Source organism: Pholis gunnellus, assembly GCF_910591455.1.
Source record: "Pholis gunnellus genome assembly, chromosome: 7".
NCBI classification, from domain to species: Eukaryota; Metazoa; Chordata; class Actinopteri; order Perciformes; family Pholidae; genus Pholis; species Pholis gunnellus.
The window spans coordinates 1,281,634-1,297,817 of NC_136533.1; the positions used below are offsets into that span (position 1 = coordinate 1,281,634).

General features: G+C 42.1%; 1 protein-coding gene across 1 annotated transcript; it reads left to right on the forward strand.

Annotated features, from left to right (window-relative positions):
• Positions 1-6,186: 6,186 nt before the first annotated feature.
• LOC306698502 (uncharacterized protein) lies at positions 6,187-12,513 on the forward strand. The gene is made up of 4 exons (XM_079162820.1): positions 6,187-6,319; positions 7,364-7,447; positions 8,102-8,286; positions 8,397-12,513. Exons 1-4 carry the CDS (start codon positions 6,226-6,228, stop codon positions 9,243-9,245), a joined length of 1,212 nt encoding a protein of 403 aa, XP_079018946.1. The 5' UTR covers positions 6,187-6,225; the 3' UTR covers positions 9,246-12,513.
• The last annotated feature ends 3,671 nt before the right edge of the window (positions 12,514-16,184 follow it).

Below are 16,184 nucleotides of genomic sequence, written 5' to 3' on the forward strand. Positions count from 1 at the left end.
TGAGGTTGAGGTTGAGAGGTGGTGAGGTGGTGAGGTTGAGAGGTTGTGAGGTTGAGAGGTTGAGAGGAGGTGGTGAGGTGGAGAGGTGGTGAGGAGGTGGAGAGGTTGAGAGGTTGTGAGGTTGAGAGGTTGAGAGGTTGTGAGGAGGTGGAGAGGTTGAGAGGTTGAGAGGTGGTGAGGAGGTGGTGAGGTTGAGAGGTTGTGAGGTTGAGAGGTTGTGAGGAGGTGGTGAGGTGGAGAGGTGGTGAGGAGGTGGAGAGGTTGAGAGGTTGTGAGGTTGAGAGGTTGAGTGGTTGTGAGGAGGTGGAGAGGTTGAGAGGTTGAGAGGTTGTGAGGAGGTGGTGAGGTGGAGAGGTTGAGAGGTGATGAGGTTGAGAGGTTGAGAGGTGATGAGGAGGTTGAGAGGTTGTGAGGTTGAGAGGTGGTGAGGAGGTGGTGAGGTTGAGAGGTTGTGAGGAGGTGGTGAGGTGGAGAGGTTGAGAGGTTGTGAGGTTGAGAGGTGGTGAGGAGGTGGTGAGGTTGAGAGGTTGAGAGGTGATGAGGAGGTTGAGAGGTTGAGAGGTTGAGAGGTGGTGAGGAGGTGGTGAGGTGGAGAGGTTGAGAGGTTGTGAGGTTGAGAGGTTGTGAGGAGGTGGTGAGGTGGAGAGGTTGAGAGGTTGTGAGGTTGAGAGGTTGTGAGGAGGTGCAGAGGTTGAGAGGTTGTGAGGAGGTGGTGAGGTGGAGAGGTTGAGAGGTGGTGAGGAGGTGGTGAGGTTGAGAGGTTGAGAGGTGATGAGGAGGTTGAGAGGTTGAGAGGTTGAGAGGTTGTGAGGAGGTGGTGAGGTGGAGAGGTTGAGAGGTTGTGAGGTTGAGAGGTTGTGAGGAGGTGGTGAGGTGGAGAGGTTGAGAGGTTGTGAGGTTGAGAGGTTGAGAGGTTGTGAGGAGGTGGAGAGGTTGAGAGGTTGTGAGGAGGTGGTGAGGTGGAGAGGTTGAGAGGTGATGAGGTTGAGAGGTTGAGAGGTGATGAGGTTGAGAGGTTGAGAGGTGATGAGGAGGTTGAGAGGTTGTGAGGTTGAGAGGTGGTGAGGAGGTGAGGAGGTTGAGAGGTGGTGAGTTTGTGAAGTGATGAGGTGGTGAGGTTGAGAGGTGATGAGGTGGTGAGTTTGTGAAGTGGTGAGGTGGTGAGGTTGAGAGGTGGTGAGTTTGTGAAGTGGTGAGGTTGTGAGGTGGTGAGGTTGAGAGGTGGTGAGGTTGAGAGGTGGTGAGTTTGTGAAGTGGTGAGGTTGAGAGGTGGTGAGGTTGTGAGTTTGTGAAGTGGTGAGGTGGTGAGGTGGAGAGGTTGGAGCTCTGCGCTCGCTCGTCTTTCCCCAGATACACGAAGGACTTAAACCCGGACTGGAGACCAATCAAGCTGAGTTCAGCAGGCGAGTGTTCCTGCTGCTTCAGGCCTCCAGAGATCAGACTCGTTAGACGTACCTGAGCTTTGACTTTCTCTCTGCACCTGCTGCTGACACCTGATCTCCTTTCACCTGGAGGAGGAAATAAACAAGGAGACAGGAGACACACCTAGAACACTTAAATACTGGAAATAGGAAATGAGGAGCAACATTCACAAAACCAACCAAGAAACATTATTAACATACACATGAACCGTATGTCTGAACTATTCTATGATACATAAGACAGATTTTAGAGATGAATAAGACTTCTTCGTAAAAAGAGAGCAGAAATACTCAGTTGCAAGTAAAAGTGCTGCATTCACAGACTCAAGTAAAAATACAAAACGTATCGGCATCAAACTATACTTAAAGTACCAAAAGAAAAAGGACTCATTGTGCCCATTTCAGAATAATATATATTATACTATTGTATTGTAATTATTGATGCATTAATGTATTTATAATGTTCATGTTGCAGCTCATCTAATACACTTTATATACTACAAAGTTTGTGAATATCCTCCTACGATCAATAAAGTTACAAGATCATTTAATTGTTGATTATATCTTTGTATTCAGAGTCAGAATCTGGAAAGTAACAAAAATCAGACAAATGTAGTACAATAAGTACAATATGTACCTCTGAGATGTAGTACAGTAAAAAGTACAATATTTACCTCTGAGATGTAGTACAGTAAAAAGTACAATATTTACCTCTGAGATGTAGTACAGCAAAAAGTACAATATATACCTCTGAGATGTAGTACAGTAAAAAGTACAATATTTACCTCTGAGATGTAGTACAGTAAAAAGTACAATATTTACCTCTGAGATGTAGTACAGTAAAAAGTACAATATGTATCTCTGAGACGTAGTACAGCAAAAAGTACAATATATACCTCTGAGACGTAGTACAGTAAAAAGTACAATATGTACCTCTGAGACGTAGTACAGCAAAAAGTACAATATGTACCTCTGAGATGTAGTGAACTAGAAGTAGAATGTAGCAGAAAATTGAAACACTTAAATAAAGTACCTCAAAATAGTACTTAAATACAGTACTCGAGTAAATGTACTTTATTACTTTCCATCAATGCTGCCGATTCAAGTAACGACATCATCTTCTCTCTGGCGCCACCTTCAGGAAAAACTATATTTATAAAGATCACAGAGAAAAGAAAGGGAGTCTTTTCTTGTATTTAACTTTTTTTATTTGTTTGTTTTGTTTGTCGGACCCGTTCACTTCCTGCCCCGCCCACCATACGTGGTCTTTTTTTAATAATTAGTACTACATCACCAGCTCCATGCATTTAGTCCGTATATTTCTATAGACTATATATATATATATATATATATATATATATATATATATACACACTACCGTTCAAAAGTTTGGGGTCACCCAGACAAATTTTCAGTTTCTTCCCAATTTCTCTCATGGAATAGCTTCATTTCTAAGAACAAGAATAGACGGCGAGTTTCACATGAAAGTTCTCTTTTTCTGGCCATGTTGAGAGTATAATCCAACCCACAAATGTGATGCTCCAGATACTCAACTAGCTCAAAGGAAGGCTAGTTTTATAGCTTCTCTCACCAGCAGAACTGTTTTCAGCTGTGCTAACATATTTGCACAAGGGTTTTCTAATCATCAATTAGTCTTCTAAGGCGATTAGCAAACACAATGTACCATTAGAACTCTGGAGTGATAGTTGCTGGAAATGGGCCTCTATACACCGATGTAGATATTTCATTAAAAACCAGACGTTTCCACCTAGAATAGTCATTAACCACATTAACAATGTATAGAGTGTATTTCTGATTAATTTAATGTTATCTTCATTGAAAGAAACAGTGCTTTTCTTTGAGAAATAAGGACATTTCTAAGTGACCCCAAACTTTTGAACGGTAGTGTATGTAGTATAGTCTTTATTTACTCAGGCAGGTGTTTGTCAACATCACAGTTAAGGTCCAACAGGAATGAGCCGAGGAGCTCAAGGGGTCTCTTTGAAATGCAGATGTCCCGCCCATCCATCCAGCTATTCAACACATCATTTATTTAACGTTTAAATAAAAAAGGTTCACTCGTAGATAAACGGACCTTTAGATAACTATCACCTGTTTAAGGAGTTAAACCAAATAAAATAAAAGTCATCACGTAAATGTTGCCTTACGTGAAAAATGAAAACCCACATAAGATATTAATTATTTGGTTTTCACAGTTTTAATGGGTTTTACTTTGTGAAAGTAATCCATTAACAACCCTTTATTCACTATAATCCATTAATTCATCCTAATGATGATCCTCATAATTTAGACTTCTTTAAAGTGTTACAACTCATGTAATTATTCATGTAACATGATGCACTTAAAATACATCAACTGCATCATTTGAATTGATACATTTGTGGATGTTTAAGATGAAAGAAATAAGAGATTTCATTTCATATCGAGGGAAGTGAATGGAAACCAAAGGCTAAACAGTTTTAGTAAGTATAAATAATAATGTGGTAAATATAAATATAACTGCTGTATATGTCCAGATTAGGGGATCTGAATGTAAATGAGACTAAAGCTGAAACCCACAGAGTGAACGCTCGTAAAGGTAAAATAATTTGAGGCTTGATGGGAGATAATAAGCGCGTCGGTGCAGACGTGGCTCGTTGTCGCTCTTATCTCCTGTGAATTTCCCGGCCTGGTTATTGACAAAAGGCAGAGACACACACTCACACTTCATTATGAGCCGTGACATCAGCGGCTCGGTGGGTTACTAAGATACCCGGAGAGAGAACCCCGGACATCCAATTAAACACAAGAAGAAGAAACAGGCTCCAGATCAGCTCCCAGATAATTGTTCTTCAGACCTTCAGTCGGTCCGCTGACACACACACACACACACACACACACACACGGTGAGTCCTTTACTGATATCTCAGCTTTCTTTAGCTTTATTCTTTAAAGCGTTTCTTTATTCGGCAGCTTATTTAACAACTAAAGCTGAATGTGTGATGTATGTGACAGCTGTGTAGGATGCTTTGAGTATTTAAACCAGACTGTAAGTTTGTTTCTGTGCAGATTTAAGTTCACATGAATGTATAATTATTATAATATTCTCTCACAGTGGACAGTTTAACCGTTGATCTTCATAACGTTGCTCTGATGTGTTCTGTCAGTTAAGTATTTCATCAACTGACAATGACGTTTTTTGGAAATAGAGACAAATTTTGAAGTAATTTATCAAAATTTTATTTAAAATTTTTTAATTTAAAAAAATGCCAAATATTTCCTCATGTGAGGAGTTGCTGCTTTTACTCATATTTATTTTATGGGATCAGATTAAATCAACTTTTCCTGGATAACACTCAATGTGAAAGTTGTGGAAAAATGTATTTATACTCATTACTTAAGTGAAATAACTAATACAACAATATCAAAATACTCCATTACAAGTAGAACTGTGAGCGTACTCTGAGTATAAAAAGTAAAAGTACTCATTCTGCAGGACGTCTTCCTCTGTGACTGATGTATAATAAATGAGATTATTAATACTGAAGCATCGATGCTAGATCTTTTATCTACTTTAAACACATCAGATAGTTTAGTTTAGTGGGTCTAAACATAGGGGTCGGGCCCCTCCAAAGGGTCACCAGATAACTCTGAGGGGTCGTGAGACGATCAATGGAAGAGAGAAGAAGAAACTAAGCTCTGATATATCAACTGTTGTTTTATTTTTCTAACTTTTCTCTAATGTTTTTATTTGTTCGAAGAGTTATTTAAATTAAAATATTTAGAGGAGGAAACATCTCTTTGTTGGAACTGCTAACAACATATAGACGTGTGAAACATCGTATGTTTTTCATTTTAATTGTTTATTTTAAATATTACTATTTAATATATGTATGAAATACATATAATGCAGTAAAAAGTAGAACATTTCACGCTGAAATGTCATGAGTAGAAGTAAAGAAATTTAAGATATATATATAATATATAATGTATAAATATGATATTATAAAAATATTAAGAGGAAATAAAAAAATAAAAGCAAACATCTGCGAAAGTCAAGACACAAACATATAATAGAAGAATTACAATAAAATGTATTTGAAAGAATACTATAAAACTTTATCTGTAGTTTCACCTTAATATCATTACTGTAATTATATCAAATTGTGTTTTTTAATTTGCTAAATATTAGATTTAATCATTATATATATAATATCCTTGAGACGTTGAATTGTTTGAGGCGTTAGTTTTAATGTACTGTATCAGACGTTAGGGAACAAAACCGGCTCAGTTGAAATTTAATTCATTGAGAAACTGACTAACTCCGCCTTTTTCAGAGATGCCCGTATCTGTATCGAGCAACCCTACAGAGTGTTAGTTACACCGCAGAGCGAAGCCTTACAGGTTAGTTTTTCCTCTCAAGATGCGAATAACTTGTGCTTTAATTCACAAGAGCTGAACTGCAACAATATCTCGCTCCATCGTAATAACGTTAAACCTGTATTATTTGATTAGTAGTCTGTAATGAGGTTTTAACACAACCTGGGAGGCTGACTCCAGGGAAAGAATTGAACCACAATTGCTGTGGTAGTTGGTCTTTCACGCGCAGGCGCAGTAATACGCTGTTACCCGCAGAGGTAGCAGCGGACGGCGGCTAGCCATGCTAACGAGCGACGGCTAGTTAGTTAGCTCAGCTAGCTAGCTGCCGATGGGATGTGTCCGTCCGATGGAGCTGAGGTGTCGCGCGGCATGCCAAAGATGACGAACCGGGTGTGTTTGTGCCTCTGTCTGCAGGAGGAGGAACATGGAAGCCGAAGAAGAAGAGTGGAACAACAAAGACCCGGATGTACACGAGCCGCTGGATAGAAAGGTGCTCTGCAGGCAGAATGGACGGATCGGTGAGACTTGTTTATTTAGGCCTCAAAACTGTTATTTATATTAAAAATCATAATATATATTTATGATGAGCAATGTCTTCTACGTCATAAGATTCTCGTATTTTTTATTTTATTTTTTTTTATCTTAAATATTACTATTATTACTATATGTGTGGATATATATAGAAATGTCCCTTTGGTGTTTTGGTGCATTCAATACAAATATTAAGAGGAAATAAAAATAAATGAAAGCAAACATGTGCAAAAGTCAAGAAACATAAAATAGAAAAATTCCAATAAAATATATGAAAAAATACTATAAAACTATATCTGTGTAGTTTTATATGTTACTGTAATATCAAGGTGTGTTTTTGATATTTTCTGCATTTGTGTTCATCATATGTTCATCATATGTTCGTCATGTGTTTGTCATATGTTCATCATATGTTCTTCACATGTTTGTCATATGTTCGCCATATGTTTGGCATATGTTCATCATATGTTCGTGTTCGTCATATGTTCGTCATATGTTTGGCATTATGTTCGTGTTTGTCATATGTTCGTCATATGTTTGGCATATGTTCATCATATGTTCTTCATATGTTTGGCATATGTTCGTCGTATGTTTGGCATTATGTTCATCATATGTTTGGCATTATGTTCATCATATGTTTGGCATTATGTTCGTGTTCGTCATGTGTTCGTCATATGTTCATCATATGTTTGGCATTATGTTCATCATATGTTTGGCATTATGTTCGTGTTCGTCATGTGTTCGTCATATGTTCATCATATGTTTGGCATTATGTTCATCATATGTTTGGCATATGTTCGTCATATGTTTGGCATTATGTTCATCATATGTTTGGCATTATGTTCATCATATGTTTGGCATTATGTTCGTGTTCGTCATATGTTCATCATATGTTCGTCATGTGTTCGTCATATGTTTGTCATATGTTTCTATGATAAACATTTGTGTCCTCGCGTCCTCTCCTCACTGGATGAAGCTCAGCGTTGCTGTCCACTCGGCTCGGCTGCAGGCTGACTTCTCTCTCTCTGCAGGTGTAGTGAGAACTCTCCTCAGCCAGTTGAAAACCTCCCACAACACTCTGCAGATTCAGTGCATCGCCCGCTCACAATGTGCTGGTAGGTGAAGTTGATCCTCCATTAGTGTGATGCATCAGCCTCTACATAACATGTGGTCCTGAGTGAACATGTGTGTTTGTGCCTCTCATGTGTTGCATTCAAGTAACACAGCAGAGCGTCGGTTTCTATGAAGGAGACGATCTTTAACATTTGGATGAAGACGTATTTCTTCTGCTCGTGTTGAGACCTTGAGTTAAGATTCATACCGTCAAGAAGGAACTTTCATCCATTCTAGTGCTAAATAAAGTCAGCATGTAGAAGTACAGCTCTGTGTGATACGACGGCTGTGTTGTGTTCTTGTTAATACATGCTTGTTGTGGATGTTGTTGAGTCTTTGCCTGTAATGTGTTCTGGTTCTACTTGTCTGACACTGAAGGACAATAACAGAGTTTAGTTGTGATGTGAAAGTTACTGTTTCATCATCTTAAACGATGGAAAATGTTCTTCAGTGTCGACTTCATCAGACTTGCAGAGAAGTGCGTGAGGTCTGACATGGCTGGCTGCTGTAACGTTAACAGTATTGTTGCTGCGTTCTAGAATAAGTGGCGGTCCAGTGAGAGCTGTTTGTAAATGACACAAACAGGTTTAATGTGCACGTTTCTTCAGCTCTTTCCCCAAACAATCAAAGCTAAACTCCAGCTGATTCCCCCTCAGGCTCCTGTCCAAACCTGATGATGAGTAGGAGCGATCACGCCGATGTTCGGCCCCTCGCCGTGGCCCTCACCCCCCAGCTGCCCCCCCGAGCTCACCGGCCCCTCTGCATGTCGGTCTCCTCCGACAGCAGCGGACGCTTCAGAGCTCTGGAGACGCAGGAGTGGAAGAACAACCTCAAAGCTCAGGTAGGCAAACTGTGCCATGTCCAAGTATACGTGACGTCTGGACATCTGGGGTCTTTGAAATGTGGGTGAAGACGACAAACACTGTGTGTGTGTGTGTGTGTGTGTTGCAGATGGAGCAGGCCCACAGTGCGGGAGCAGCCAGCAGCACCGGATCTCTGGAGCGAGCGTCTCTGTTCTGCGCCTCGGCCTCCACCACGGCCTCCAGCCCGGTGGAGATCCTCAACAAGAGCAAGTCCTCCAGCCGCTTCTCCCTCTTCTCTCCGCCGTGGAACAGCAGCTCCGAGTCGGACTCCAACCCTCCGTCCCGCTCCGGCTCCAAGAAGCTGCGCAACTACAGCAGGAGAGCCGCCACCGGGCCGGCGGGCGCCAGGGGCCCCGACACGCCGGAGCCCAAGCCGGGCGGCGGCCCCGAACACTTCCAGTACTCCGAGCCGGTCATCTCCAAAGTGACGGACTACATCTACGTCGGGAACCTGAACGCGGCGTACAACGGGCGCACCCTGTGCCGCAACAACATCGACGGCATCATCGACATGAGCAGCGCGCCGGGAGAGCCGGGCCCCAGCCTCAACCTCGTGCCGTGCACCTGCTCGCGCGGCGCCCGCCACAGCTGGTCCCGCCTCAAGGTGGACATCGGAGACGTGCCGGAGCTGAAGCAGCGCTGCTTCGAGGACATCAACGAGTGCATCGACGCCTCCACCGAGAAGAGGAAGCGCGTCCTGGTGCACTGTCGAGACGGCTTCTCTCTGGCGCCGACGTGCGTCATCCAGTACCTGATGGTGAAGCAGAACATGAGGCTGATCGCCGCCTACGAGCTGCTGAGGGCCAAGTACCCGGTGAACATCAGGGAGTGCCACCAGAACGTGCTGGTGAGCCTGGAGAGGGCGCTGCGGCCCGGCGGCAACACCGACCCCGAGTGCTTCAAACAGGCTATTTCACGCAAGGTGGCGTGGACCTGACTCTGTACGCCCTCACCCTCCCGTGTTAGATATCTTCCTAAAGACAACCGCCCGTCCACTGGATATCATTGTCCCCACTTGAGTTCAGTGGTTGTAAAAGTTATGAATTTTGATGTATTTCCTCTTCAAAGAACCTGTAAATGTGACCCGGCTGTGACCCTATTCTCAGAAACAGGAGACGCAATAGACTTCACTGTAACATACACAGCGTGGTGGTGTAACGGTGTAACGGTGTAACGGTGTAACGGTGTGCTCGTGTTGGCTGTAGAGTTGATATAGTTCCTGCTTCAGTTGCGTGCCATGCCGTGCTGCTGGTGTGTGTTTAATCAGGGGATCTCAGGAGATTATTGATGTCATTCCAGAACAGGGTGGGACATTACTCATTAGGTTAGTGTGAGGCCTTGGTCACACCTGGCGCTGAAATGCATCTTGGGAAGCTTGTTCTTTACCTGCACCGCCAAAGTCCGCTCTAAGATCCAGAGATTAGTCGTTTAAATGATGTTTTATCAGCTGCTCAGAGCTCGCGTTAGCAAGTTAAACGAGTCATAACTTCCTCTTAAAATCTCCTTCAAACAAATATGTTTCGTCAAGTTTCTTGCCAAAAAACTAAATTTTACAAGAATACACTTGAACGCGTCGTGATGATGGTTTTGTTTACCGTAGAGTCATTTTGACTGAGCAGAGCTTGAACTCATCATCTAACTCGATGCAACCTCCGTTAGCGTTAGCCGTTAGCTCACTTAGAGCCAAGCTGGACTGTTGAGTTGTTTTAACATGTGTGTGGTACTAGTCTCTCCAACGCCATGTTGAGAGCCACATGGAGTCAATCCTACTGTCATAGATATCTATAGATCTATAGATCTAGATATGCTCAGAACCTTTAAGGATGAAGAATGAGTAAAACTCGCTGCTATACAGCATCCTATTGGACAAACCCGTATGACCTCGACAAAATCACTCACACGTGGATTTTGATCTTTTCTTCAAACACAGTTGGAACCTGTTCTTCAAAGCATTGTTCCATTAGGTTAAAGAAACCACGGTTTGTACCTTAAGTGAGTTTTTAAAGAGCTGAACCGCTCCTCGTTCCTCTGCAGCCTGAGTTCTGTCTGAACTTAAAGTGAAAGAGAAACTCTGGAGTCACAGGAGATGCATTCCTAGACGTATTTCTGATGCCAGGTGTGAACTTGCAGTTTTTCTTTCTAATATATTTTGCTGGTAAAAGCAGTTAGTTTGGATGTTGTGGTCGTTGTGGTCAGTGGGGAAACAGACTCTGTACGTTTGAGGATGTGGATCGATCACCACTGACTGGATTACACTGCTGTTGACCTGCTGTTGACCTGCGGTTGACCTGCTGTTGACCTGCTGTTGACCTGCTGTTGACCTGCTGTTGACCTGCTGTTGACCTGCTGTTGACCTGCTGTTGACCTGCTGTTGACCTGCGGTTGACCTGCTGTTGACCTGCTGTTGACCTGCGGTTGACCTGCGGTTGACCTGCTGTTGACCTGCGGTTGACCTGCGGTTGACCTGCTGTTGACCTGCTGTTGACCTGCTGTTGACCTGCTGTTGACCTGCGGTTGACCTGCGGTTGACCTGCTGTTGACCTGCTGTTGACCTGCTGTTGACCTGCTTCGACCGCTTCACGCCGGTTCTTCTCTTCTCTCTGAGTCTGACTCGGTGGAGGAGGAGCGGCCGTCCTCGTCCTCCGTGAGGACTCTGTAGCCGCGTTCCTTCTGGTTGAATCTCTTCGGTGGTGCTCAGACCGACTTTGTGACGTTGAAGCCGGCGGATGTTCGTCTCCGTGGATTATCAGTATTATTGTGTCGGTGCCACTAAACACTGCGAGAGATGATTTTGCACTCGTCACCGGGTTGTCCAAAATGCAAATGTTTGCCTTTTTATTTAGTTTGAACTCTTGTTTTTTGGGAGACGTTTACATTCTCATCACAGCAGCCGGAGGTAAAGTTCATCAAAGTGTTTCCGTGCTTCACTCTGATTACTGATAACTTTACATTAGTACAACACAAACACCACACAATCCAGATCACAACTCTCCCCAGACAATATCTCAAATCAGTGAATAATCACACAACAGTGCTATTATTAGTATTATTAGTATTGATTATTCAAAGGTCTCGTTTTGACCACAAACTCCAAAATATTCAACTTAACAGTGATATCAAACAGGAAATCAGTAAATGCATTACAGAACGTTTGGTATTCATGCTTCCATAAATAAATGCAGTTTACATTTCCAATAGAATTCATCCTGAAAACTGAATAAAACCGACGCACCGCACGTCTTAACTGCAGAATGCCACGTTCATTGGGCCTACTTTGGAACAAAAGACGGAATGTGCTTCACCAGAGTGAAATTGGTCATCTTGTGATATTACTTGTAGTTCAATGATGCGGCTGAGACTTTGATCTGAACTTTGTTCTCGAGACACTTTAGCTCAGCGTGAGTTAGCGAGTGAAGCCTCGTGATGGTTCTGTGAGGCGGCTGCGTTTAGCTATCGCTACGTCATCGCTCATCTATGGAACTTAAAAATGTTTCCCCGTAACTATTCTACTCGTGAATGAAACCTCTGCCTGCAAACATCACGCTGTTGGTCTAAAGAGGACAACGGTGACATTGCAATGGTTTGTTTTCGTTCCATTGAACTGTTTTATTTGATAGTGATCTAGTTCTGATGGGCCTCAGTGAACATCGTACAGGACGTTCGTCACGTTGGTCCATTAAAGAGCGGCACGAGGAAGAGGAAGAGGAAGAGGAAGCTAAACGTGCGCTACCTTCATCTGGTTGTCTTGTGACCGTTTTGGTGACATTTGCACACTTTCTATGACTTTTAACTCTCGATATGTCGTGAAAATGTTGAATATTTTTTTGGATGTTTTTATTTTTTGAGCAAAAAAAGTACGAACTTGACAATTGTGTAAAAAAAAGGTCTTTGCTGTAATCTATTTGTACCAGTGTTTAACTAATGCAGGCGATGAGACCGAAGAAGAGGAAATATATATATATATATATATTTCTCCACATAGTTCATAATGTGGCGCTGTAGTAGACAAACGTATCGGTATATTTTGCTTTATCTCGCTGTAAAGTCCCATCATATCAATCTGAACGGGGCTAACTCGTTCTCTCAGGTGATTTCTCAGTGGCCCAGAATGTTCTCAATGAATATGATATTCAGAAATGTGAAGCGATGTGTTTCTCATGTCATGTTTCTAAAGTCGGATATAATTTGTACTGTTGAAATATTAAAGAAAAGTATGTATTTAACGCTTGTTTGGTGCTGACTTAGCAAATGAGGGACGTGAAGGTACGAGGCAGACTGAAGGTGTTCGAAGTAGAGAAAGATATCGTATCAGCTGAACACTTTGCTCTGCCAGAGTTCAAACTGTTCCACAAACACAGTGATGGTTAACCTTCAGTCGGGTTTAATTCTCTCGGTTGTCTGCAGAGCGGTTTGTGTTCCGCTCACGTTCTAAGTAACGGAGCGTATTTGAACAGATTGCGGTTCTTTCAGGTATTTCTGTGAGATCATGTTGGTTCTAAACTTCTCTCTTTAGATCTTCACACGACGACTTCTGTCGAGATTTGTGCACAGCATGTTTAGAAACAGCTGTTTCTTAAGACGTGGTTAAGACGACATTGTAAAACGAAGTGTCCCTGTCTCTGTGATTATTGTGGTGGAACATGCTGTACCACCACAATAATCCTAAAATAAATCAAACTGGTTCAGATGAGTTTGTTTACAGGTTTCTCTGACGAGCTGCTTCTTTGGTAAGAAACTAAAAGCGTAAAGAACTCGATGTTAAACTCAGCAGTTACTGTTTAATTCACGGCCGTCGAGTTGAGATGTTTTTGAGAAGAACTCCGTAGAGTTCTGCTTTGAGTCCGTCCGTCATCACTATAATCTGCCGTCCACTTCATTGGGTGACGTCAATTCTTTCTATTTCGGCTGCGTCCTCTCACCACGTCTCTGAGACGGGACATGAAGATCTAGTCCTGTATCCTAAACCCCCCCCCCCCCCAGCAGTTTACCCCAAGAGCCACAAAGAAATACGTTGCAACCACCTGTGATGAGCAACAACTAGCTGCCTCTGCATTGGAGACGTTCATTCATCTTCTAGACCTCAACTGATCAGCTTGAGATGTTAGCTACCAATTTTAAAAGTGCAACGTCGTCAGATTTCTGGTGAAAGCACAGAGCCAACATCAGATGATCCACTTCAGTAGAACTACTTTGACTTCACGATGACCCGGTACAGTCGTGGTTGTGGTTTCAGGGTCTCGTTTGTGTATTCGTGGATTCACATGCTGCAGTTTGTCTGTCACCAGCCGCCATCACCGAACCCTCCATCTGTTAGATTCAGGCTCCCTCAGAGAGAAGCACAGAGCAGATGCTTCCCTGCGTTCACGCCCGTCAGGAAAGCATCTCGATGTTTAGAACGACGTTCACACTAAAACACAAGGTTTCTCACTTGTGCAAGCTATGGATTTATAGTTATTTATGTTCTTACTTTGAATTTTTCCCATTTTATATTGTATATTGATACTGAAGGTTACTGGTGTCCACTGTTACCACTACTGTTCGCTGTATTTCTGTCCATCAATCATCCGTCAGCGAGGAAATTCAGCCGATAACTCAAAACGATCTTCGGAGGCCAAGAGGAACTAAATGGGCCTATTTTGTAAATTGTTCAAATCTCTTAATTAATTCTGTGTAAACAAGTTTTGAGCTTAAAAAAACAATGAAACAAACTTGTCTTTTTTAATCTTGAGACCTTTTCATTCTTCTAGTTCTTTCTCTCCTGCTGCCATCGATCCGTTGTGATCTTCCTCCGTAACGTTCACGGTGAACAGCGTCCACTTAGCGCGTCTTAATGACCGCCGTGAAACTCAACACTTCCTCTCTGACCTTCCACCTGCCGTCCTCTCAGCGTTCATCACTTTCCTTCATGGAGCCCAGCCTTGTTTCTATTAGTGTTCTTATAGGATACTAGTAATCTCTTCATCTAGTCTATCTCTCTATCTAGTTAGTGTTCTTTGGCTCATGAGCAGCTTCCTTTTGGGGGGTCGGGAGGAATAATGCAATCAGTGGAACAATCTAAGAAAGGGTTATTTATAATGCTGCGATAGGGAGGAGATGTGGGGGTCGGATATAAGATTTCAGGTTGTGGTGAGCCCATTGGTCTGAGAGGAAATCCACTTCCATAAAGAGAAAGATGGGGTTTCCTTTGCGTTCGGGGAATGCAATATATACCAACTTCTAGTGGGCGAAACCGAGCTGCTTCTCAAGTCTTCTGCTTCCGTCCACGAACCAAAACGGTGAGAAATCTTTTTCTGCTGATTGTTTTTTTTCATGGACGAGCGTTTTGGATCCGTCGTCACGCAGTTCTGTAAATACGTGTTTTTGGTTGTTGTCTTTGAATGTACAAGCAGAGCAGCTTGTTAGAAACTGTTGCTGTCGGGTGGTGAAGTCCACTGAGGAGGTGTTGGTTGTTAGTGGGGTTCATACTCTGCGTTCAGGGGGTCGATGCTGCAGGTGTGATGAGGTGCGTTTGTGTAAATGGACTCTGGAGTTGTGAAGCGATAGTCTTGAGTGTTTATTAATGTGTTTGAATACATTTTAATATGTCAGAGCTCAGAATGAGTCTGTTATTAATCTGACAGCTTCATGTTTGATTCAGTTGTGCTCATTCACTGATCAAAAATCTGTCCAAGAGAATAAAAAAATAAAAAAAGCTTGGCGTAAAGTTACAAATACATAGACACATGGTTAATAATGTAAACGTAGTACAAATGTACATGTGAGCTGCTGGTCTCAAGCTACAACACAACTAATGAATGTGTTTTGCAGAATTTGGATAAAAGTCATTTTGCAATAAAAACATCTCATTTTGTATTTGTAGAAGGAACAAAACTTTAATGATGTATCAGTTTGAGTAACAGCTAAATGTATCGCAGGTTGAGGATTCACGCCAACAAAAGATTCCATTGTTTTTATTTTGGAGCTTTAGTGATTTCAGGTCATAATATTCCACATTCATCATGTTCCTCGAGAAAGTCTTCCTGCTGAAGAACAATCAGATCATCTCAGGAGGATAAAACTGTCACTGAAGTCAGAAATGTGTATTCTGGTTTTGTTTGGTGACGTTAATAACTGACAGTCTGTACAGAACCTCTTGTGTCTGTAGCTACAGTGAAAAGCTCATTATTATGTGTGTTGCCAAACAATTATGAGAAGATGAGGACTGATTATGAAAAGTTATGGCACTTAAGAAATGTACACATGACAAAGATTTACTTACGCTGACGATACTCTGCTTCAAATTGATAACTTTATGTTTGATCAGGTGTTTATGTCTGAGCAGCAAAACCTACATATGGATAATCAAGTAAAAGGTTGAAGTATAAGGAATTTAAAACCCTGTTTGAAGTTATTTCATCTTTAAATAATTGTGTATAATACAAGTCTAACAGTTATGCCTGAACATGCAAATTACAAAATATGAATGTAAAATGTTACAATACAATTAACGAGTAACAACGTAGCATCATTAGACGAATGAAACACAATCAGGCTATTATAACTCATGAAAATGTCATTTTGTAAAAACTGAGTGAGATGTTTGTGTTTGGACGACACAAAGTCTGATTTTGTAACATTGGCCCCAAAACCCCCAAAATGTTGTTTTCCTTTTAAAATTCCTCAGTCAGGAGTCGCCCCCTGGTGGACATTAGAGAGAATGCAGCTTTAACACATGAAGCTTTGACTTCACCCAGCAGAACCGGAGGTTGCCTTGTGAATGCAGCATTAGTGGAGAAATCATTGTTGTGATGTATTTTAGACATTTCGGCAAAGATTGGCGCATCTTTAGCTTTCCGTTTGGATGCAGTTGTTGTCGATCTGGATTGTTCTGCACGGT